Here is a 25,248-nt window from a genome sequence, read left to right on the forward strand (position 1 = left end):
CTTTATCAATATTGATAAGAAACCTTCAATGACAATATGAACTAAAAAAAATTCCTAATAGAACAAAATGAAGACGTAGCAAAGACAATATTGAGAAGAAAGAGAATTAAAGTTTTGAAAAACAATTAACAAGTGAGAGAAAATGCCAATAACTACCTTGAGCTAAACAAGGAAAACACATATTATTTTTGTATATCTCTCCTAATTTTATGCCTCCTATTAATTATCATTAAGATTTTCAAATTTTCTGTTAATTACATTTCGGTTTTTTTTTTTTTAAACAAATTTGTATTTCACATTGTTTAAAATCCTTTTTTAATTTATGTAATATGTTATAACCCGTAATTGTTTATTGTTAAAACTTGAAAGATAAAAAATAATGTCAAAACTTATAATTATTAGTCCAATAGATGTTATATATAAAATTTTCACGATTGATATCTCTAAACATGATGCCAGCAGCCCAGCACTTCTAGTTATTGGCCCACTTGGTGCAACCCAATGACTTTTGGCCCATATTACATTTGACGCAATGTTGAAAAGATTAAGAAACATTGCATGACCTAGCCACTTTGGACTAGTATTAAAAACTTAGCCACGGTTTAAATTTGATTTAAAAAGAGTCACATTTTAATGTGAAAATAAATTTTAGAAAAAGAAAAAAAAAACTCTAGCTAGAACAGGGAAAAATTCCAGTAATTTTCACTACAGTTCAAAAATCATAAAGTTTGAAGTGCACATAAATTAAACTTTCTGAAGAGTACTTGCGATTATAGACTACACTTATAGATGATAGCCACTTCTTGGCAATTTCCTAGTTTGGGTTATTTCATTATAAGGCCCATTTGACTTGAGGGTATGCAAAAATCGCTTTAATCTTAAATCGAATTAAAAAAGGGGAACTTTAGCAAATAGCCACTATAATAAATTTAATTATTCTCCATAGATAGAGTTTGCATATTTATGAGTTGTAGCTACAGTTTAAGCTGTCTCGTTTGCATAATTTATAGGTTTGTATAATTCACGGGTACATTTGTATAATTCAGTTATTTTTGTATAAATTCGAAATAACGAATTTATGCAATTACAAACATCAGAAGTGTAAACAGTTATACAAATTATATTATACAAATTCCGAATTATACAGAAGTTATACAAATTATATTATACAGATTCCGAATTATACAAACGTGCGAATTATACAAAACTAAAAAGCTGAGCCGCGTAATTATAGCTAAAAGTAGGTCACAAATTGTAATTAAGGCAAACTATTGCTATGTTAACTAATTAACTAGTATATGTTTACTTATACGCATGCATAATTTTCCGTTAAAACAATTACTATTGCTTTATCGGCAAAAACCGTAGCGAATCGGTGCGCACACTTGCATTTTAAGGCACATTAAGGGTAATCGCCCGTTCTCAGTCACTCATGTCAACTGCATCTATGCCCAATTTTGGTTGTATGGTCCATATGACTTCATGATCTCATGTATTAGATTTGCAGGACAAACAACAGGAGCTAGAGCATATATATTACTTATAAATTATAGCTTTATTTTGATTCCAAATAATTAATCATAGCGATAGTTTGGATAATTATCAAATAAAACAAAAATTTACTGGAAAAAAAGCTCATGATATAATGTATATCAATTAGCTATGCATTTGTTATATTTGTTCACTCTGTATCTATTGTATTTCACTTGCACATGAAATACATGAGTATATCCGAGTACATGTATTATTTATAAATCATAAATTATTTACAAAAACTACTAAAAGGGGTTAACTCAGAAAAATGAGTAAAACTCATAAAACGACTAAAAGAATCGTTACATTATACAACAAATTAAACTCACGTTCTCACTATTCCATATACATACGGGGCATACACTTGCTCTTTCAGCTAATTTTGGCTCGGCCTAGTAATTTGTATATATACATTATATTTATCTTAGAAACATATAGTATAAATTATTAATTTAAAAGTATGTAACTTAACACATTCAAGTTAGACATTCCCATTTATTTATTCTGTGTTTTGAATGATCGGACAAAAATGCAATCACCTAATTAATGCTAGCAAAACCCTTAAAAGAAAATATTCAAATAAAACTTTGTAATATAAAAATATGGTCCTCCTAGCTGTTCATTATCACTACATATACCCTGCCCCATATATATTCTTCTTTCTTTCTTTAAAGCTGCTATATAACAATTGTAAATGTATATAGTGTAGCTTCTTTCTTGTTTGTGGAAAAATGGGAAAAGATTTATTTCCTTTCTTCCTAATGGTGCTAGTACAATTAGGTTCTGCTGGAACGGTTATTATATCAAAAATTGTAATGGATGATGGGATGAACCCATATGTGCATTTGTCTTATCGACAAATTATTGCAACTATTTCTATCGCACCCTTTGCTTACTTCTTCGAGAGGTAAATAATCTTTCATTTCTGTTCCTTTTTTAAAAATAATTATCGGTCAATTTTAATATTACGTACCACAAGAACTCATAATACAATTTCTATGTTATGTTGAAATGTATTATTCTATCGAAAACTGTTTCATTAATTACCATTAGTATTTGGTATTCTGCTTCCCATTGTTCAACAAAGTAAGTATTTTGATTAAAAAAAATATTAGATGTTCATTGTTTGATCTTCAAACAGAAATAAAGTGCAACATGATCTCAGCATATACTTTATAATGAATCGAATCTCAATTTAATCTATAAGCTAATAAGAACTGATTAAGCTAATAGTATAAAGCATTTTTTGTATTATTAGTGAATTTTAACTTGTGATAGCATGTTATTGCCGTCTTTATTAGAAGTTTAATGATTATCAAGAAATTTATTTATAATTATCGAACTAAGTTTTATATGTCGGTGAATAGAATTTAAGCCAATCATAGTTTACAAAACTAGTAACGTACTTTCTAAATAAAAAAAAATGTTATTGTAAAAAAATAAAAACATTCATAATTTAATTAAATTCGCATCAAATTTTAAATAAGTAAAATTCTCTACTTTGAATCCATTTTGAGACCATAGTCAAAATTCAGCACATGCATACAACCCGGCACTGCACACCAACACATGCAAAAAATACAATAAAATATATGTAATCTCTTATAATCAGTTATAATTTAAACTAAAAAGATTATCATACGAAAATCCCTTTAACATATCTTGTGTTTTCCTTAATAATCTATGTTATCTTTTATGAAAAAAGGATCATATAAAAATGGAATCTTTCAAAGTAGAGTGTTTTACTATGTCATGTTAAAGGTTGTTTGAGAATATATGAGGAACTTTTATTAAAGGAAGCTGCTTCACTTTTCATATGGTTCCCTATCACATCTCTACTTTTTGCAATATAAAAAGCTTTTTCAGTAATGCTCTCTTTTTTTAGGTGCCGTCGTATCACCTTCCCATTTATGTATTCTAGAGTAGAAATATCGTATACTTATTTTTGTTGTGGTGGAGTAGTAAGTACTTTGTCATCTTTAACTAGAGGTCTTGGGTTCGAGTTCTCTAGGGCGGACTTTCTGACGCGAATTCAAATTTGATCGGAACGGAAAATAAATATAGAAGAACAAGAAATATCATTTTTTTTAGCCCAACTGTATTTGCTATTTTTCGGGTGTGCACTTACATAAATATAAAAATACCATATTGTATTAGTATTAATTATATTTATTGTTGGACTGAAGATTTTTGTGTCCCACCACAGGGAAACAAGACCTAAATTGACGCTGTCTACACTATTCCTCATATTCTTATGTTCTATTTTCGGGTAAGCAATAATCACTTTTCACCGAGTTAATGATCAAAAATATATTTAAAATAATTTTATTTTTTAAATTTCATATTCGAATTATCAGGTGTAAAAGTTTTCTATCTGAATTAATATCACCAAATGTTTATCGGATAAGAAATATCACCATGGTTCAAGTAGGAAAAGTGAATAACGAATAATTGAGGGTGTTTCAATAATCATTTGGTGATAATTCAGGTAGGAAATTTACACACATGATAGTTCAGATATGAAATTCAAAAGATTATGATATCTTAAATGTATTTTTTTGAGCCTTCACCCCGTATATATTATTCCTTGTTTCACATAGTTAATTTTATTTTTTTATATATATACGATAAAGTGGTAATAGTGCAAATATTTTTTGATTGGGATGCTTGCAGGGTAACTGGAATGCAAATGACATATCTTATTGGATTAAAGAATTCCACAGCAACAATTACAACTGCCCTTGCTAACTTAGTCCCTGCAATTACATTCCTTCTTGCTGTCCTTTCTGGGTAATTTTTCACCTAGAAATTAAATAAAAATGTGTAACATATGTCTAGTTTGAGTAAATTAAAGGGCTATTAGTAACATTTTTACACCCATTTAATTTAACCTTGAATCGTGCACCTTTAATATTGACGAATTTCCACCATTTAATTATCCATATTATGTATATATTATGAAGGCTTGAAAAAGTAGGATTGAGAAGTAAAGGAGGGCAAGCCAAAGTGATGGGGACAATATTATGCATTTGTGGAGCTATGTTGCTATCTTTATATCATGGCAAAATGTTGATTGGACAATTGAAGATACATTGGAAATATTCACAACATCATACAAGCAAAAATATTATTCATGACCCTAATAATAACACCCATGGAAACTTCTTCTTGGGACCCTTTCTAGTCATTATCAGTGGTATCGTTTACTCTTTATGGCTAATCATACAAGTAAGTATTTATTTTTTCACATTAATTAATAAAGTATTTTTAAGTCATATTTTAGTTTAATTAACTTTAATTTCCTTGTTATTTTATGTTGATTAGCCTAGAGTGAGTGAGAGGTATGCTGCTCCATATTCTAGCACAACTTTGATGTGCTTCATGGCAAGTTTGGAGTGTACAATTATTGCCCTTTGTGTTAATAATCATAACAAAAATGCATGGTCTTTGAACCCCATCAGAGCTATTTCTGTCCTTTACAACGTAAGTATATATATATAGTACAATATTTGTCATGTCACATATATTTCTATTATTATAGTACTCACACTTTTTTGTTTGTTTATATATTATAGGGAATTATAAGCTCAGCACTAGCATTCTATTTGATTACATGGTGCATAAAAAGGAAAGGACCTCTATATGTCTCTGTGTTCCTCCCATTGCTTTTAGTCATTTCTGCCTTTCTCAGTTGGGCACTGCTTGGCGAGAAATTATACGTTGGCACGTAAGTTAAATTCAATAAAAAAATACTCTCATCATCTCATTTTATGTGGCATTGTTTGACTTGATACGGTATTTACGAAAAAAAAAGACTTTTGAAATTTATGGTTTGAAACAATCTTTAGATATTTGTGTAGTTGTCAATCATTTCATTAAGGAGAATACTAAAGTGAAATTATTTCTAATAATAATAAAATGACATTCTTTTTTGAACAAACTAAAAAAAAGATGTCACATCAAATGGAATAGAATGAGTACTAGATTAAAGTTGTATCAATTACATATAATACGTACGATGAAATCATGTACTACTTAGTAATTTATGAGTACTCTAATATTTTCTTTTACACGACCAGAATTGTGGGATCAATGTTGACTGTTATTGGACTGTATGGTTTTCTATGGGGAAAGAAAAAAGAGATGGAACGCATTAAAAAGGAGACAGAAGAAAAGGTATTTAATAGTAAGAAGAACCAATTGACAAAGATTGATTTGGATTTGCAATTGTCAGAAAATTCAAAACATAGCTTCACAAATGCCCAAAGCAAGATATGATTATTTACTTTACTCTTTAAGGATCGATCAAATTAAAAGCTTTGATCATCATGTCAAATTCATTATCTTTTTCTTCTTGTTGATAATTAATGTTATCATTACTTTTATAATTTAATTTCATGTAGCAGTACGTTTAACAATAGAACTGTGTACGTACGAATTGACAAAAGTTATTAAATTAATTACTTACAATCATAAGTTAGATATCTATAACGATTTCAAATAGTCTACAACAACCTTGATAAAGGGCTAGTAATGACTCTTTTGAAAAATATCAATTTTTTATGTATCCTGAAGAGAAATTAAATTAATTATAGTTGTTATGTGTATATAACTAATCTATTGTTGTAAAATGGATGTTCATATATATATATAAATATATTTTATGTTGTAAGATAAATATACACACAATATGTTATGTTTTGTATACTAGTTAACAATATAATATATTTGGTGTCTAATAAATAAGTGAAAAATAAATATACATATATTACATTTGGTGCCCAAGTATATACACCTGTATACACTCCTCCTCCTTGTAACAAAGTGAGTAGCAAGAACAAGTGAAATATTATAGTTCTGTGTTCCTTCTCTTCTTGTGTAGTTTATTCTTGCATTAGTTTTATTTTATTTTATACCGCCATCTTTATTTTATAACACCTATAAATACATCTCTTTGAAGTGAAAATAACTATTGTACAAAACTAGACGGGTCAAATTTATTGGGCCTAAAATGAATTGGTCGATGGCTAAATAACGGGTCATATTTCAGCCCATCCAATTTTTACCCAAACATGATGCCACCACTACTTATTATGGGCTTCTTCCACTTGATCCAACCCAATGGACTATGGCCCAGTACCTTTGACGTAATATTGAGAAAATTAGGAAACGTTAGATTGCCTAGCCACTTTTTAGACTAGTATTAGAAACTTAGCCGTCATTAGAATTTCGATTAAAGAATAGTCATATTTTAATGTAAAAAATAAAATTCATAAACTTCAAATCACATATTCACTCCGACGGCCGATCGAACCCATATACAAACAAGTACATCTGTTTAAGTTAAACTTTCCTATTTGAATATTCTGTGGTTTGAATGATACAAAAATGTAATCAACAGATTAATGAAAAGCCACCTACAACTTACGAATAAACAATTGAATAAAATCGGGAACAATCAAGTTAATTATAGGTAATTAACTAGCAAAACCTTTAAAAAAATATTCAAATAAAACTTTGTATTATAAATAAAATCTCATCGATCCTCCTATCTGCTCAATAATATTCTTCCTTCTTTAAAGCCAAGTATACACTAACACTGTAAATGTATACACTATTTGAGAAATTAAAAATGGGGAAAGATTTATTGCCTTTTTTTCTAATGGTGCTAGTGCAATTAGGCTATGCTGGAACAGCAATTATTTCAAAAGTTGTAATGGATGATGGGATGGACCCATATGTACATTTATCTTATCGACAGATTATTGCAACTATTTCTATTGCACCCTTTGCTTACTTCTTCGAGAATGTTCAACAAAATAAATACTTTGCCAATTTTTTTTACAAGTATATTGTTTGATCTTCAAATGAGAAAAAGTGCATTATGATTATTTCAAAGTATACGTCGTTTAAAAAATGAATCTAATTTTAATTTAATCTAAGTTATGAACTCATTAAGCTAACACTTGAAAAGTAATACTTTTACTATCACCACACATATACTAAGGATTCAAAGATGTATATAATGTGAAGATCTTTTTGTATTATTAGTGAATTTTAACAAGTAATCGATAGCAATTAGCAAGTTATTGCCATCTTTAATAGATTATTATTAATGATTATCAATAAATTTACCTATGATTATCGAATAAATTTTTATATGTTAATGTATAAAATTTAAAATAATCATAGTTTTTGGCACTTATTACACTCTAAAAACTGAAAACAATCAATATTTAAATTCACATCAAATTTTGAATAAGTAAAATTGTCAGACTTTGAATCCATTTTGAGACAATAGTCGAACTTCAGCACATGCATACAACAAACCATCACAAGCAATACAATAAAATATACTCCTAGAATCCTGTTCAATAATAATTTGAATACAAAAAAAAAAATCATCATAGGAAAATCTCTTATAAAAATATCTTGCTTTTTTCTTATAAAAAAATATCATAGGAAAATCTCTTCTAGAAATTCACAGTAATATTTTTTGAGAGACATAGTGATAATTGCGTAATATTCGTATATTCATTGTTGGACTGAAGATTTTGTGTTTCACCACAGGGAAACAAGACCTAAATTGACGATGTATACATTTTTCCTAATTTTCTTGTGTTCTATTTTTGGGTAAGTAATATTCCTTGTTTCTAATATGTTTAGAGCTTTTCAATTAAGTCACAACTAACATTTAACAACATTAATATAGCCAGTGTAATTCTAAAAATTCAACAAAGTGTTGGTATATAATAAAACTTTCGTTTGCAATACTTGCAGGGTAACTTCAATGCAAATGACATATCTTATCGGATTAAAAAATTCCACACCTACTATTGCAACTGCCCTCGATAACTTAGTCCCAGCAATTACATTCCTTCTTGCTGTCTTTTTCGGGTAATTTTATATCTCTAAAATGTAAAATTTGTGATCTTACTAGATTATACTATAGGTTACTTATTACAACAAGTGACTGATTTGATGGTGTAAATATTTCTTACATTATCAATTGTGTGAAATTATGTTTCTTTTCACAACGTACCTATACTTAAATTTCTTATACATATTTTGAGGAAATATGAAAATTTTAATGTCTGATTGTTTTATGAAGGCTTGAAAAAATAGGGGTGACAAGTAAAGGAGGGCAAGCCAAAGTGATGGGGACAATGTTGTGCATTTGTGGAGCTATGTTGCTATCTTTATATCATGGCAAAGTGTTGATTGGTCAATTGAATATTCACTGGAAATAGTCACATCATCATACAAGCAAAAATATTATTGACTCTAATAATAATAGCCATGGAAACTTCTTCTTGGGGCCATTTCTAGTCATTATAAGTGATATTGTTTACTCTTTATGGCTAATCATACAAGTACGTAGATATTCTTTTTAATCTCTTTCTTATAATATAAAGTTTTTCAGTCTTATTTTAATTTAATTAACATTCCTTGTTATTTTATATATGTTAATTAGCCTAGAGTAAATGAGAGGTATGCAGCACCATATTCTAGCACAACTTTGATGTGCTTCATGGCAAGTTTGGAGTGTACAATTGTTGCCCTTTTTGTTAATCATCGTGACAAAAATGCATGGTCTTTGAACCCCATCAGAGCTATTTCTGTCCTTTATAACGTAAGTATATAGTACAATATTTGTCATGTCACATATATTTCTATTATTATAGACTGTAGTGCTAACACATGTTTTGTTTATATTATAGGGAATTATAAGCTCAGCTCTAGCATTCTATTTGATTACATGGTGCATAAAAAGGAAAGGACCTCTATATGTCTCTGTATTCCTTCCTTTGCTATTAGTCATTGCTGCCTTTCTCAGTTGGACACTGCTTGGCGAAAAATTATATGTTGGCACGTAAGTTGAAATTTAATAAAAAGTAGAGTAATAAATTAAAGTTATATCAATTGTAAGAATATAGTAATTTTTATTCTTATTTGTTTTGTTTTTACATGTGTACATTGACCAGAATTATGGGGTCAATGTTGACTGTTATTGGACTGTATGGTTTTTTATGGGGGAAGAAAAAGGAGATGGAGCAAATTAAGGAGGAGACAGATTTGGAATTGCAATTCTCAGAAAATTCCAATCAGAGATTCACAAATAACCAAAGCAAGATATGATTATTTACCGTTAATTATTTAATCATGTTGGCAAAATCGTTGTCTTTTATAAGTAGATTATACTCTATGAAACCACTACCATGTCATTAATTTTATGTAGCAACATTAAATCAATGCATAATATTGCGTACATTATAAGTCGTACATCTGTGTCAATTTGGAATAATCTCCAACAACCTCGATACACGTTACAAATTATATAGCAGTAATCAAATAATAACCTAATCAGAGCCCCATAAGCCTGACAAGTACAAACAATCAATACAACCCACTCAAGCTCTGGTTTTATATAACAAAGTAAGAACCTTTCTTCTATGATTTTTGTATAGCAATGCTCTTGAAGTGTATTGGCCATTATTCACCAATATTTGTTTATTTGGGCCACCAGTTTAAGATGTTGGATTAGTTACACTTTTGGAACATTTAGGAAAGTTTGATGGGCAATTATGGCTCATACCTAGTGTTAAAGCCCAATTTCAAATAAGGCTCAATTTTTTCATGAAATAATTAGCTTGTTCCTCCTTACGTATAAAGTATTACTATTTGAAATTAATAATTGATTCATGATAGTAACACCTCAAAACAAGATTGATGTGTAAAGCAGTACAATTTTCGTAGAGGTCTAAAACTTGTCTAGAAATGATTATTCATAAACTTTATAAACAAAAGATGGGTATTATCCCTTTTTAGTAGATTTACTTTTTAGTCCATTAAAAATATTATCTTGAATTTAGCTATACGGATCTTTTTATAAAAATAGTTGAAAATAACAATAATAAAACATGAATTTTTAAAATAAAATTTGAGATCTTTGGGAGATTATGTTCTCTTATTCAAATTTAAGTTGGACTTAGAAGATCATGCAATTTGTTTTTCCTTCTTGTTTTTCTTCATCTTTTATATTCTCAAAATAAAGAAGGCTTAATTTATAAAGCACTACTTTCTAGTGGGAAAATAAAGAAGTGGAAAATAAACCAAAACAAAGAATTCCACTACGTATCGTAGTGTTACACTATTGACGGATTCTATTCCTCTACAACATATAATAAATAAATCCTTACTTGGATGGTTTTAGTCTAACATCATGATTTATGTCAAAATTAATAATAAATACGTGAGATATCGACCCACATGATATTAATTTAACCTTCTTTTGAGAGAGTCCTTCACGATAGCTTGCTATATCGAGGCTCTTGAATCTGCATGAAATGGCAATTGAGCAGAAAAAAAAGGCTCAAAATTCTGGCCGTTAAAAGTACTTTAACGGGTACATAAGTATGGCAATTGCGTTTAATACCTTACTTTATTGCACACTTTTATGCGCAACAAAGCCTTACAGACAGTAGCGGATCTAGGATTATCATTAAGGATATTAATGATTGTAGTAAAAAAATATCATTAAAGGGTGTTGATGGTTGTAGTAAAAAAATATAATTATCATGAGGCTAGCTAGTAGAACTAGAGAGCACACGATCTCAAGGAATTTTTCACAATAACTTAACCACTATACTAAACTTTTAAATTGATTCAAGAGATGTCAATACTTGTATATATATTTATTAAACCAAAATTTGACCTCATAAGTACTAATCATTACGTAGATTTGTTGGGTACGCTCCTACTTATAGATGAAAGGATGATCAGTTACCGACCTTTATTGAAAAATTATACAATATATGCAAGTCAAAAGTTATATAATTTTTTATATTACATATTTTATTTTGAATATTTTTAATAAAATTTCTGATTTCGCAATAACTATTTTTTTTTCATGTAACTATTGAATGCTATTAAAAGGCAACAAAATTATTTGCGTCATGTTTTAAATTATAGTACTAGTTGAGTGCCTAAAGAGGAGTATAACGTCACTTACTTATATTCGATTATAAATAGAAAGCTAAAATGGCCTTTATTATTGCTGTTTGTTAAACCTTTTTAACAAAAAGATTGGCAAAGTTGAAACAAAAGTTATTTATTTATGCTTTTTTTGTGACATGTCGTTGGGGACTCAATTTCCACTGATCAAAGCATTGATCAATTATTTGGTTAGCGTCTTCTTTAATTCTCATTTGGAACATATATAAATAACAATTATTGCTCCCTCCATTTTCAGTTTTTTCGTATTAATTTGTCTGAACACAAAATTTAATAAAGTAAAGAACAATTTTAAATATTGTGATCTTAAACTATAAATATGTATAATGTATCAACATGATCGATAACTTTAATTTCTATTTTGAATGGTTCATCATGATTATGTTCTTTCAAACCCATACGATATCACAAAATAAAGTGATACTATATTGTTTAGGGTTGAGCCTTTATGATAATTGCACATATTTTCTTCATCTCAAATAATTCGTCATATTAAAAATTAAAATTAATCTATTTGCTTATAAACGTGATCATACTTCATTTTTTTTATAGACCAATTTGACTATGCCGTAAACAAATTAAATTTTATTTGAATCACAGCTCCCTTTTATAAGAGCAAAAATCAGACAATTTATTGTATATACATATTTTTGGTCGATCAATGTGTACAGTTTATTCTCGATCCTAAAAAATTTGTAGATCAATATGTACAGTTTATTCACGTTAACATTTCACTTAAGCAAAAATTATCAAGGATATGTCGTCAGGAAAAAAAAGTGTAGATGATTTTTTTGGACTAATAATTTAAAGGGCAACTTAATTATATATAAACATATAATATAAAGTTCTTTTTTTATGGGAGATGACTTTAGTCACGCTTATCAAACTTTTTTATGATAACAAGTGCATAACATGCAATATATTTATTATTACTACTATTATTATTATTATTATATATACATGTGTATATATGTAGTCATTTAGAAAATATCTACTAACATTATTTTCTTCTCCTTCCTCCCTAGCTAGGTCACCCACCATATATCCTATAAAAATTTCAAACACCAATTATCCATTGAATTAGAAGTGTTAATTTGAGTAATCGATCAAGATTCAAGAAAGAAGAAAATGGGGAACGAAATAATGATTTTTATGGTAATGGTGATTGTTCAAGTGGCGTTTGCTGGAATGATAATAATAACAAAATTAGTGATGGATAGTGGGATGGATCCTTTCGTTCAGTCAGCTTATAAGCCTATTTTTGCCACAATCTCCATTGCTCCCTTTGCTTATTTCTTAGAAAGGTACACCTTTGTTTTTTTTTTTTTTTTTTAAATAATTAATTAAAAATAAGTTAATTATATACACTGTGTATTAAAAAAATGCATTGAGAAATATATAGTACTTTAATAATACGGGTAAAGTAGGTATAAAATGATAAATCATCTCTTGATTTTTCAAATTAGACAAGTAAAAATGAACTTATTTATAGTATAATGGACAAGTAAAAATAAAGGAGGGAGTATATCATAATTATTTGATTCAGCCGCTCAAGCTAGCTTCTACTTCTTATTAGTACCAATATATGTTATTTCATTTGTCTCAATTTATATGATACAGATGAAATTAAGAGAGCCAATTAAATTTTTATATAATTTTTAAATATCTATTTGTGCATCAAGTTTTTCGGGGCTACTTTTGCATCAAGTTCTAAGAAGATTTTAATTTATAATGAAGAAATGATATTGATGATTTATTTTTATTTTTTTCTATAGATCATATTCAACCAGATGACTTTTGTTAGAACTTGTCATTCTTTTTAAAGAATTATTTATTAGGAGTTGTTTGTTAAATTAAGAGTACTTACGCTTTAGTCAGTCGGTTATTCAATTTCGAATTTGGAAATAACAAATTATTTACTGAAAATTCTTTAGTAACAAATTATTTGTTACTCTCCCTTCCATACTCTATTAATTATCCATGCTATAAATAGTTATCTAAAATTAGTTGTTAATATACAAAATCAAGATAATTTTTTTTTTTTTATATATATTTTTAAAAAGGTTAAAAAAGTAAAAATGAAGAAGGTATAACTTGTTTGGGACGGAGGAGTATTTCTCTTTTGTCCGTTTTCTGATTGATCAACAATACTTTTTCTAGTAGCACTACTCCGTTTGCTTTTTTTGTTTTGTTGTTTTCTGCTCTTGTTACATTTTATTATATCTTTAGGATGTTTGCTTTTTTAGTTTCTCCTTACAATTTATTTGGCAACATTATACTTTTGAGTTTTGTCTATTATAAAACAAATTGATATATTTTTACTTGTATTTAATTTATTCATAAGGGAGTTTTTAAAAGTTCTGACCCATAAACTATATATAGTAAACAAATTGAAAGCATGAACGATGAATTTTCTTTCCTTGGCAAATTAAATAGACGTGTATACTTTATTTGTCTTGTCCCTCCAATTGGAGATCGATAACATATAATCTTTTATCACATTCTTTTTATTTTTTTTGGTTTGTTAATTATATTTCTCTTATTTCCTCATCTTGTGACAGGAAAACTAGACCCAAGATGACACGCTCTATACTTTTTCAGATATTTTTGTGTTCTATTTTCGGGTAAGGTAGTCATTGTTATAACATTTCAAATTTTATAAATAAAAAATTAGAGATCATAATTCATATTTACCGACTATAACTTATTTGAGATTAATATATTATTGTTGTTATCATACTTCCTAATTATAACTCACTGTTACTCTTTTTTTAAATCGTGAAATATGCAGGATAACGGCGAACCAATATGCATATTTTATTGGGTTAAATAATTCAACTCCAACAATTGCTTCCGCTATTGATAATCTAATCCCAGCTTTCACCTTTATCATAGCCGTACCCTTGGGGTAATTAATTAATTTCTCTACAATTCAAAAGTAAAAAAAATAAAAATCAAATTGGAACATGATAAATAAATAAATAACTTTAATTTTGTGGGTGCAGGGTTGAAAAAATGGGATTAAGAAGTATAGCAGGACAAGCCAAGTTTTGGGGGACAATAGTTTGTGTTGGAGGTGCAATGTTATTGTCATTATATCATGGAAAAGTTGTTATTGGTCAATTAGGATTTCACTGGAAATATGAAGAAAATACAGGCAAAGATGTCAATTCTTCCCATTCCAACTTCCTTTTAGGACCTTTTTTACTTATAATGGCCAGTCTCACTTATGCCATTTGGTTAATCATTCAGGTAACATTTATCAATTAATCATGATTAAAGAATAATTATGCGTATTCAAGATAATATGTTTATTGATTGATGTGATGTAAACACAGAATGTCGATAATTTTTTGCTGTTTTTTGGTTAATTAGGGAAGGGTAAGTGAGAAGTATGCAGCTCCATATACATGCATAACGTTGATGTGCTTAATGGCAAGTGTGGAGAGCGTCATTATTGGATTTTGTGTCGTTCCAAAACTTTCTGAATGGGCTTTAAATCCCATTAGAGCTATCTCTGTGGTCTATAATGTATGACTCTTTTCGCTTTTATAACTTGCATTAATCTTCTATATAATACAAACAAATGTCGATTTTTAATTCCTCAATAATTGATAAATGTCTATTTTAGTCCCTATGATATCTAACTAAATATATTAATTAGATTTTCATTCCAAATTTTCTTTTGTTGATGTTGATAACAGGGAGTTGTGAGTACATCATTTGCATATTTTTTGAGCTCTTGGTGCATTGAGAAAAAAGGTCCTTTATATGTCTCCATGTTCAATCCGTTGTTGTTGGTTATTTCTGCATTTCTTAGTTGGACTTTGCTTCGCGAGAAATTGTACCTTGGAGTGTAAGTATATAAAGCCAAATACTTTCTTTTCATATTGTAAGCTAATTATATTTTTCTTGGTAAAACATTTAGCATTTGTTTGATCATTTTTTGAAATATATCAGAGTTGTAGGGTCAATCATAGTAGTGGCTGGGCTTTACGGATTTTTGTGGGGCAAAAAAATGGAGACAAGTGCAGAAAATATTGAAGTAAATAAAGAGAAGATGAAGCAGTTCAATAAATCAGTTGATTTGGAATTACAATTACCCAAATCTAATGATCATCATCTAGAGTCGAAGCAGATATCATCAGAATTAGCCAAAACTAAATCATGAGACGAGAATTGTCCAAGACCATAGAAACAGACCACTCAACCGGTGGCTATTAACCACCAATGTGGTACTTCTTCACAAGTTCATATATTTGTAGTTTTGAATTTAAAATTGTGAATGTTATTAGTTGTTAGTTGATAATTGGACTTGTAAACGTCCTATCAAGTGCCAAATCTCCAAAGGCTCTAAACTTCTTGTCAATATGTTCATCAACAATGGTGATCGGAACTTGGACAAATTCATAGAGTTTCTCTCAAACCACATCTGTGAGAATATTTGTACAATCACAACAACAAATAAAGAATTTTTCTGTAATTATTTATAGGATTAATATAATTGCCACTACATTATACTTAACATTAATAATATAATATGACTATTTATAACCAACATTTTATATATGTTGACACCCAATTTTGGACCTCCACATTGTATATTAATCATCGAGCTTCTTAAATTCTCAACGATTTAAAATAATTGACTTTATAAAATTCAAAATATTTTCCCAGTCATTTTAAGTAATTTCGTCATTTTTAGGATTTTTAAAATTAATATATATATATAATTTTGTATGTATTTATGAATATTTGAAAATCATCTCAATTCTCAAAAGATTTTACATTTTTTGGTTAAATATTTTAGTTTAGTTTGGCTTAAGTTATAGTTATAATTTCGAGTTAATTAGTTTGTAGCTAAATTAATTATTTTATGTCGTTAAGATTAAGAAGCTTATTAATTAATTATATTAATTCATCTTATTTTAATTTTGGGTCATTCCAACCCAACACAATTTACATCAGATTGTTGCCTCCAATTTCCAGCCAAAGCCCACCAATATAACTCAATTCTTCTCCGGCCCACAACCAACCGACCCAACTCTCAAACCCAAGCCCATTCCAACAATTCCTCACAACAATACATTATACAATCAGCATTCCAAATCCAAAACAGACCCAGCCAATAACCAATTTCAATAACCCAGCGTACAAACAGCAGTACCCGCCCCCACTTCGCTTTTTCTTCTTCTTCAGACGAAAACCAGTAAACGTCAACACCTGCAGCAGCGGTAGGGCTGGGCATAATATGGTTAAAACCGAAAAAATCGACCGAACTGATTTTTTTTAAATTTCGGTTTTGATTTTTCGGTAATTTCGGTGGGTTTCGGTTTCGGTTTCGATTTTCAATATTTCAATTTTTCGGTTCGATTTTCGGTTTTTAGCTTAAAAAAATTGGTTAACCGAAAAACCGAAATTATTTGTATATATTCTTTACCCCTTAAATCTTAATTAACTTTCAGTCAGCCCATGTCCAACCCAGCCGGCCCAAATCCAATCAGAGTTGATAGTCCACAACCTTAACATCAAATTACAATCATCATTCAGCCCATGTCCACTGCCAAGCCCAAATTTCAATCAATATTCAAAAATAAAAAATCCCTAATCTGATTTGTGATTTCCCTAACATCTTCATCGTCTCTCATCTCTCAAAATATGCCGCAACTGCCAACTCTCATCTCTCATCAGTCATCTCTCAACTCTCGTCACTCGTCGTAAGTCGTCTCTCATCTCTCAACTTTTGTCTTTCACAGTTAACTCTCATCTCTCAACTCTCGTCTCAGTTACGACTTACGTCGCAGGTTCGCAGGTCGTCTCTCAACTCTCATCCCTCATCTCTCAATCTCAGCTTGTCGTTCGTTGCTCCTGGCTCCTCGCTGAGTGCTCAGCTGCTCGCAAGTCGCAGGTGCAGCCCGCTACTGCCTACTGCTCAGTACACTGCTCGGCGCTCGCGACTTGAAAATCGAAGGTAAAGTGCTCACTGGATAAAAATCATAAGATGATCTCTATATATTACTTTAAAGACTCATAACTAAATTTGTGTACTGTCCATGACTCTTGTGCTCAACCAGATTGTTTGGCAATCTCTATATATTATTTCAGTTTGGTTTGATTTCATATTTCAAGAGAGCATTTGCACTTTCAAGCAAATTTTCCATTACTTTCTCTAACGCTCAAGATGCAATTTTCCAATTAACATTCATGTTTAAGAGTAAATTACAAATTGCTTATGTTTATTTCTCTTCTTTTTCTTTTTTATTCTAGAGTTCTGTCATTATATTCCATTGTTTTTAGGAAGATTTAATTCTAGAAAGAGCCATATTTCAATTTCAAATGTGGCCTAATGTTTGGAGAATTTCTAATATAAGTTTCCTTTTGGAACCCCAAAAGTGAAACATCAAGAGTAGTAAAACACTGTGATCCTTGCAGTACCTTAGTGTTCTTGAAAAGTTTGCATTCTTTGTTATGCTTTGGGGTGTTGGACCTATGAGGTGATTCTTACTGGTTCTGTCATAAATTTTAAGTCCTAATGGTGATGAACTTGTTCATTTTTCACTACCAGATTGAGGATTGAGCATGTCTGTGCTCTCATTTTTCTTAATGCTTCTTATGTTTTTAGACATTAGGAATTAGGATGTGTTGGTACATCATACATGTATGATTTGTGCGTTTTATTGCTATAAATTGTGAATCCTCTATTGTTTTTAATCATTGAATGCAACTAAGCAAGTATGCAGTAATGCAACTATGTGATAATTTGTGTGATTTGTGAACTGTAATGTATTGTGTGTCTGTGTCTTTCTGAATTCTGATTGTTGTTCTTCTTGTTTGTTTCACTTTTTTACAGATGATACAAATTGGAAGTAGGGTAAGTGAAAGTGGTGCTTCAAATGAGAGCACACCTAACACCTCATCTCCCAATGAGGTTGAAGTTGATGTTGATACTTCAAAGAAAAGGAAACTCATGGAACCTAGAGCTACTTGTTGAAAGCATTTTGACTAGTTCACCGATGAAAGTGGAGCTAAGAAAGCCAAATGCAAGTATTGTGCGAAACCTTATGCAGCTTCTACATCAAGTAAAAGTACGTAGTCAATGCATACTCATATGAGAACATGTCCTAAATTTCCTCGTGACACCGTAGATAAAGGTCAAAATCTAATTAATTTTCTACCATCTTCAATGGGAACAAAGGAAGGAGTGATTAGCACTTGGAAATTTGACCAAGCACAAAGTAGGAGAGCTTTAGCCAAAATGATAATTGTTGACGAGCTACCGTTTAGTTTTGTTGAGAAAGAGGGCTTTAAAAACTTCATGAGAGTTACAGTGCCAAAATTTCATATTCCTTCTCGTAGAACCGTGACAAGAGATTGTTATGAATTATACCTTGAAGAAAGACAACTTTTGAAGAAGGTTTACAAAGAATCACGTCCAAGAGTTTGTCTTACGACAGATACTTGGACCTCTATACAAAAAATCAACTACATGTGTCTGACAGCCCACTTTATAGATAGAAATTGGACTTTGCATAAAAGAATAATAAATTTTTGTCCTATTTCTAGTCATAAGGGCGGGGATATGGCAGCTTGCATTACTAATTGTTTGCTTGAATGGGGTTTGGATAATGTGTTTACTATTACAGTTGATAATGCTAGTTCTAATGATGTTACTGTGAAAGAAATGTCTAAACAATTGAGTAATTGGGGAACTAACATTATGGATGGTGACCATCTTCATGTGAGGTGTATGGCACATATCCTTAATCTTATTGTGCAAGATGGGTTGAAGGAAATTGGTAAGTCTATCAAGCTAGTGAGACAAGCCGTGAAATACATTAAACAATCTCCCGCAAGAATTCGAAAGTTCAAAGAATGTTGTGAATCTCAATTGATAGCTTGTAAGAAATCTCTGTGTTTAGATGTTCCTACTAGGTGGAACTCTACATATTTGATGGTTGATGTAGCACAACATTTTGAGCTTTCATTTGAAAGATATAGTTTTTATGATATTGGATACTTGAACCATTTTCGTACCTTTGGTTCTAATTCTTCTGAAGGTGAAGATGGAACTAATGTAGATATTCTTACAAGTGTTAACTGGAAAAATGTGAGGTCAATGGTGAAATTTATTGAAACTTTTTATGTACCTACTTTGAAGATTTCTGATTCTAATTATGTCACTAGCAATACACACTTTGTTGAAATTGCTGAACTTAATCTTATTTTGAAAGAGATGATGGAAAATGAAGATGGTAATTTGAAAGAAATGGCAAAAAGTATGAAGGAAAAGTTCAAAAAGTATTGGGGTGAACCACATAAAAATGAACAAGATAATCTTTATTTCATCCGTGTTGGATCCCCGTACCAAGCTTGATTATGTTCCATTTGCAATTGGGGATTATGTTTTGGAAAAGAAGTTGGGGATGAACTATGTTCAGAAGTGAAAAAATACATGAACAAATTATTTGATTATTATGTTGAGAAATCCTCAAAAAGCTCTTTACATGTACCATCTTCACCTACTTCATCTGACAACTCATCAATTATATCTAGTGTGAGTGGTTCTGGCAACTTTGTAAATAGAGGAAGAATGAGAACGAAACAACAATTGAGAAGCATAAAGAAGTTAGTGGAAGTTCAGGTAGTAAATCAGAATTGGAAAGCTATCTTGCTGAAGATATTAAGCCAAATAGTGATGGCTTTGATATATTAATGTGGTGGAAAGTAAATGAGCTGAGATTTCCTATTCTCGCGGAAATGGTTCGTGATGTGTTAGCCATTCCCATTTCAAGTGTCGCATCATTAACTCCTAAACTTGTGCAATCACTTATTTGTGTTTAAGATTGGCTTAGAAGTGAGCCTTTTCCAATCAATATTGAGGAAGATTTAGAGTATCTTGAGCAACTTGAACTTGGTAAGATTTTTGTATTTGTATTAATTATATTGAAAATAATTTTATTACTTATGTTTCTTAACAACTAACAAATTCTTTCATATTTTTTTAGATTTTGCTTGTAGTGGGACTGAATCTAGTATTATTGATATATAGTTGCAACTTGTAAGTTCAACTATTAACTAGTGATGCATGGTATGGGTAAGTAAAGAACTTATTTACATAACTTGCTTGATAGTTTTATATATTTTATTATGAAATGTAGATCATTTGTCTAAAAAGTTCTATTTTCTCGCAGACAGATCAATGGTTTGTTATTTTCTTGATTGCTATTTGTTGGAACTTGGGAGCTATTGCACTGGAGTTTGGAGGTTGCAAGTTGCAACAATGTTTTGTTGGTTTTTGAATGTTTTGGTTGCTGGCTTGCTGGACTTTTCAGTCTACTGGCAGCTGGACGTTTCAGTTTAGTGGTGCTGTCGTGCTGGGCACAAGTTTTTGAATTTTCTAGTGTTGTACTATTGTTGGCTTGACTCTTGAGTCTTGATAGTCTTTTTATTATTATTCTCGACTAGTTTGTTAATGTTGCTACCTGCTGGACAAGAATTATCCGTTTTATTTAGATATTTTAGTCAATGATATGATAAGTTTCAAGTAAAAGGCTTGTGAGTTGTGACATGCTTATAAAGAAGGGTGTCCACTGTCCAGCACTTGTTGATTTATGGGTCTTGACTCTTGAATATGGTATCCTCATTCCTGTGGGAGCTCATTGCATTTGTTTAACTGCAAAGAAACAACTTGAATGGTTGAAAGTTGAGACTTGGTGAAACAAATTAAGGCCAAGAAAGTCAAATTTTGTTCAATTTATAATCAGGCCAGCAGAAAATAATCCAGATGCCACAACCCACAGGGCGCATTAATTAAATTTGGTTAAACCGAAAATCAAACCGAACCGAAATTGTAATAACCGAACCAAACTGAATTTATTTCAGTTTGGTTTGGTTTCATATTTTGCCAAACCGAAAACCAAAAAAATTGAACCGAAATTTACAAACCGAACCGAACCGACCGAACGCCCAGCCCTAAGCAGCGGTGTCCCATCCCCCTTTTCAGAAATTTCCCATCCCTTCAATGTTGATTCGAAAAGAGCATTGAAATTTAAATTTCAAATTCAAATTTCGACCGTTTTCCCCCTAAATCAACCCCAAATTCCTCTATATAAACTTCCATCTTCTTTAATGTTTGGGGGGGGGGGGGTAAGAAATTGATAGAGAGGAAGAATTACAAGTTAAAAAGGTCACACAAGAGATACCCATTAAATATTATTTTTTTCTCATCGTGCTGGAAACTTGTCGAAATCCTCGGAGTTTTTCGATTTCGTGGTAGAAGAATCACTGCCCTCAAGCTCGTCGTCTCAGTTCGCTGCCCCTGAAAAGGTAACCTTCCTTTTCAAATTTTAGTTTCTTTTGTCATGAATTAATGGTTGCTTAGTTTCATGATTTGGGGTCGTGATCTTTCCGTTCAAATTGATGTGATGACTATTTGATTTCGTTCTCGTCTCAAACATGATTGTTTTCATTTAGTTACGAGGTTTGGTTTCTTCCTGTAAGCCCCTCTCTATTTCTAATGTTACTTCTGTTAATTTTGTTTTGTTTCCTGCTGGAATTCTGAAGTGTCGTTGCTCTACGCCATGGTTTCTGCTTCTTGTTTGAGTTTTTCATATTCACAACATGCCTCAATATTTATGAATTTGTCAAAGAGTGTTCCTATCTATATTTAACTTTTCGGAATGTCAAAATGATAGTTACCATGAAAGTTTAAAAGTGCTTAACCTCACAGGAAAGACCGACGCCTAGTAGCGTTACTATTAGATAGTATTTTATTTGGATTAAGTTTATGATCTTTATACTTGTAGTAACCTCAAGCTTGGTTAATTTCTTGAAATCCATGTCCTGTATTTTTTTGAAATTCCAAGTGTTGATGTACGTTTCTTTTTCCTAAACTATGCAATATTTGTTTTTGAATAGTCACTTGAATTTATGTGTAACCAAGGCATAATTGATAGCTCTCTGTTTCAACTTTAGTGCAGCCGATCTTTTGACATTTTGCTATTAGTAGATAAAAGTAAGTTTAAATATTGTTTGAGATGCGTTTCTTCCTTCCTTTAAATTGAATGAATTTTGGTGCCTAATTAATGTAGCGTAAATAATGTGTGATTATGAATGAGATTTTCCCGATCAATTTTATTTGCCTGATTGTCTGCAAATGTCTAGTTTTCTTTATGTAAAGAGAATCTCAGTTATGCTATTTGTTTGTTTATGAATACATCTTTGTTAAAGTATTGGTCTGAGTTAATTCAATGGCATGTGTTTATATGCTTTGGTCTCACTTATTGTTATGTAGATACAATATGTAAATTAATGTTCAGTTACATTTTCCCAAATTTGAGTTTGAGATGGAGGACAACCATTGGTCAAATTGCCCCTACTTCATTTGTATAATTAATAAAATTTTCCTTTGGTTTCTAGCCATGTGCATTTTCATAATGAACTTTGCCTTATTAGGATAATACATATTTTCATAAAGATTTCAGTGAATATTGTGAATTAGTTAACAAGTTTTCTTTATTTATCTAAATGTTGTTTTCTTTATGCTAATATAGTTCTTTTTTGTTTGTTGTGAAATCCGGCTCGGATGGAGTCCAATGGACTCCCTTTTCCCTTCGCATTTTGAGAGGGCCATAAAGGCCCAAAATTCTTTCATCGAGTCAGTCAATCGTGAGAAATCGAAGAACAAACCTTTGGAGTTGACGTACAGGTTCCGAAAAGCAGAAAAATGGGCTATATACATTTGATATACACTGATATACAACAAATATATAAAAAACGGGAATTGAGTTAAATCCCAAAAGCAACAACGAATTAGCCCCAAGAAAGGCCCAAATTCAACTTCTCTCTCTTACTCTTAAATTATGTAATTGTGATTATTTATTATTTGTTGTTTATTACTCTAACTTTATAATTGTTAATTAACTTAATTGAATTCCCCAAAAGATGAACTATTTTCTTTGTGTTGGTTTACTTTAATAAATTTTATTTCATCAACTCTTTACACTTCACATACTAAAATATTTTTAGTCAAAACCTTCACTTGTCTTTAATTATTTTAAAATAGTTTTGCATACATTAATTAACCATATTAGTTTAAATTTTTATTTTAAAATGATTCAAATAGTTTCTAATTATTTGGGTTTTTAACAAGATCCTAATCACATGCATTTTAATTCAAATGTTTCATTTAAGTCTTTTTTTTTGCTTAAAACAAATAAAATAAAGATGTCCTTTATTTAACTATTTTCTCAAAATTAATCGAATATTGTAATTATTATTTTTATGTTAAATCACTTTTTTTTTCTAAAAATAGTCAAAATATATTTTAGTAAAGTCGCAGGTCAACCGCATGTTAGCGGGCACTTCGAATGCTTAAACCCTTCTCGAAGTGTAAATTGAACCCCGAACCCCCTTTGATATTTTCAAATGATTTTTTATCTATTTAAATCTTTGAAAATTATAAGTTTTCTTAATTTGTTTTTTAAAAATTAAGTGACGACTCTTTTCTAAGTATTTTTCTCAAATTATTTTATATTTAGAACATTTATAAAAGTGATTTTTCTAAAGATATTAAAATTACGGCATAACAATATAAATGCCACTAAAGATTTTAGTGACACTAGATGCAATAACATTAACTCAAATGCAGTTAAATATATTTAATTGAGTGATTTTTGAGTTATAAAACAAAGTTGACTTTCTAAGTGAATAACTCAAGATTGAGTGACTTTCTAAGTCAGTTATTCAAAGTTGAGTGACCATCTCAGATATTAACTCTTACAACAAATAAATAATTTTGTAATAATTATTTATTGGACTATATTAATTGTCACTATATTATACTTAGCATTAATAATATAATATGACTATTTATGACTCATACTCTATATAAATTACAGTTAAATTTTTTAATAACTCTAAATTCAATGATATTAACTTAATTGCAACTAAATTTCTTTAATCTATTGCCAATGTCTCTTTTGTTGCATTGATAATAGAGTTAGAAAATCATGAAAGGGTGGATCAAATATTTGGGGACAAATACTCTAATAAAGCTACTTGGGATAATAACCTTTGATTAACAAGGTATGCCATTCTCAGACTAGGAAAGGTTTTTTGTTTTAGGCCAAAAAAACACTTTAATACTGAATTTTATGATTGTAATTTCACTTAAAATAATATTGAAGATTGTAAAACATTCAAAAAATTTATAAAAAAAGGAAGGAAAGAAAAGCTATCTAATTTTTAGCAAAATATTTTAGAAACTTTGAATTGAAACTTAAACTTTATATTAATAAATAAAGTATTTACAATAACATCCAAGTTTACATCTTTAAAATAAATGGCTAACATCTTATTAACTAAAATTATTTTTTTCTTTTATAAAAATTATAATATTAGTATGTGAAGTTAAGCAATTTATATCTTTTAAAATACTATTTTAAAAACAAGTAATAGGTAAGAACAGAAAAAGAAATTCTACATTAATTATTATTAAAGACACCCTTGAAAAACTTAATGTTGAGGAAAATTGGGTATACAAAAGGACTACACTAATCTAATCCTCAATGAATTTTTTTGTTGATCAAGCATAGATAACCAAACCTTAACACTTATCCAAGATTACTTATATTAAACGGATTACCCTTAACATTCGGCCTCTAAATGATGTTCAACCCCCACCCCCTCCACTAGCCCACC

At 30.0% G+C, this 25,248-nt stretch overlaps 3 protein-coding genes and 1 pseudogene across 3 annotated transcripts; all 4 read left to right on the plus strand.

Annotated features, from left to right (window-relative positions):
• The first annotated feature begins 2,264 nt into the window (after positions 1 to 2,264).
• On the plus strand, positions 2,265 to 5,848 carry LOC102581717 (WAT1-related protein At1g09380-like). Its single transcript, XM_006344792.2, has 7 exons — positions 2,265 to 2,440; positions 3,740 to 3,802; positions 4,207 to 4,323; positions 4,497 to 4,761; positions 4,858 to 5,016; positions 5,109 to 5,260; positions 5,613 to 5,848. Exons 1-7 carry the CDS (start codon positions 2,265 to 2,267, stop codon positions 5,809 to 5,811), a joined length of 1,131 nt encoding a protein of 376 aa, XP_006344854.1. The 3' UTR covers positions 5,812 to 5,848.
• Positions 5,849 to 7,165: 1,317 nt separating this feature from the next.
• Positions 7,166 to 9,672, plus strand: LOC102582046 (WAT1-related protein At1g09380-like; annotated as a pseudogene).
• A 2,870-nt stretch (positions 9,673 to 12,542) lies between these two features.
• On the plus strand, positions 12,543 to 16,070 carry LOC102582367 (WAT1-related protein At1g09380-like). The gene is made up of 7 exons (XM_006344793.2): positions 12,543 to 12,851; positions 14,109 to 14,171; positions 14,339 to 14,455; positions 14,553 to 14,799; positions 14,923 to 15,078; positions 15,252 to 15,403; positions 15,508 to 16,070. The coding sequence occupies exons 1-7, from the start codon at positions 12,676 to 12,678 to the stop codon at positions 15,716 to 15,718; spliced, it is 1,122 nt and encodes a 373-aa protein (XP_006344855.1). The 5' UTR covers positions 12,543 to 12,675; the 3' UTR covers positions 15,719 to 16,070.
• Positions 16,071 to 19,126: 3,056 nt separating this feature from the next.
• LOC107060107 (zinc finger BED domain-containing protein RICESLEEPER 4-like) lies at positions 19,127 to 20,388 on the plus strand. Its single transcript, XM_015307492.1, has 2 exons — positions 19,127 to 19,816; positions 20,131 to 20,388. The coding sequence occupies exons 1-2, from the start codon at positions 19,127 to 19,129 to the stop codon at positions 20,386 to 20,388; spliced, it is 948 nt and encodes a 315-aa protein (XP_015162978.1).
• Positions 20,389 to 25,248: the final 4,860 nt, after the last annotated feature.

Source organism: Solanum tuberosum, unplaced genomic scaffold (genome assembly GCF_000226075.1).
Source record: "Solanum tuberosum cultivar DM 1-3 516 R44 unplaced genomic scaffold, SolTub_3.0 scf00060, whole genome shotgun sequence".
NCBI classification, from domain to species: Eukaryota; Viridiplantae; Streptophyta; class Magnoliopsida; order Solanales; family Solanaceae; genus Solanum; species Solanum tuberosum.

What these genes read in the sequence shown, in the direction of transcription:
- LOC102581717 (XM_006344792.2), top strand. Translation starts at nt 2,265, where the DNA reads ATGGGAAAAGATTTATTTCCTTTCTTCCTAATGGTGCTAGTACAATTA. An exon ending in CTTTATGGCTAATCATACAA is followed by an intron (nt 4,762 to 4,857) that starts GTAAGTATTTAT and finishes TATGTTGATTAG; the next exon opens with CCTAGAGTGAGTGAGAGGTA. An exon ending in GAGAAATTATACGTTGGCAC is followed by an intron (nt 5,261 to 5,612) that starts GTAAGTTAAATT and finishes TTACACGACCAG; the next exon opens with AATTGTGGGATCAATGTTGA.
- LOC102582367 (XM_006344793.2), top strand. Translation starts at nt 12,676, where the DNA reads ATGGGGAACGAAATAATGATTTTTATGGTAATGGTGATTGTTCAAGTG. An exon ending in TTTTTGTGTTCTATTTTCGG is followed by an intron (nt 14,172 to 14,338) that starts GTAAGGTAGTCA and finishes TGAAATATGCAG; the next exon opens with GATAACGGCGAACCAATATG. An exon ending in CCATTTGGTTAATCATTCAG is followed by an intron (nt 14,800 to 14,922) that starts GTAACATTTATC and finishes TTGGTTAATTAG; the next exon opens with GGAAGGGTAAGTGAGAAGTA.
- LOC107060107 (XM_015307492.1), top strand. Translation starts at nt 19,127, where the DNA reads ATGGCAGCTTGCATTACTAATTGTTTGCTTGAATGGGGTTTGGATAAT. An exon ending in ATGGTAATTTGAAAGAAATG is followed by an intron (nt 19,817 to 20,130) that starts GCAAAAAGTATG and finishes CTTTGTAAATAG; the next exon opens with AGGAAGAATGAGAACGAAAC.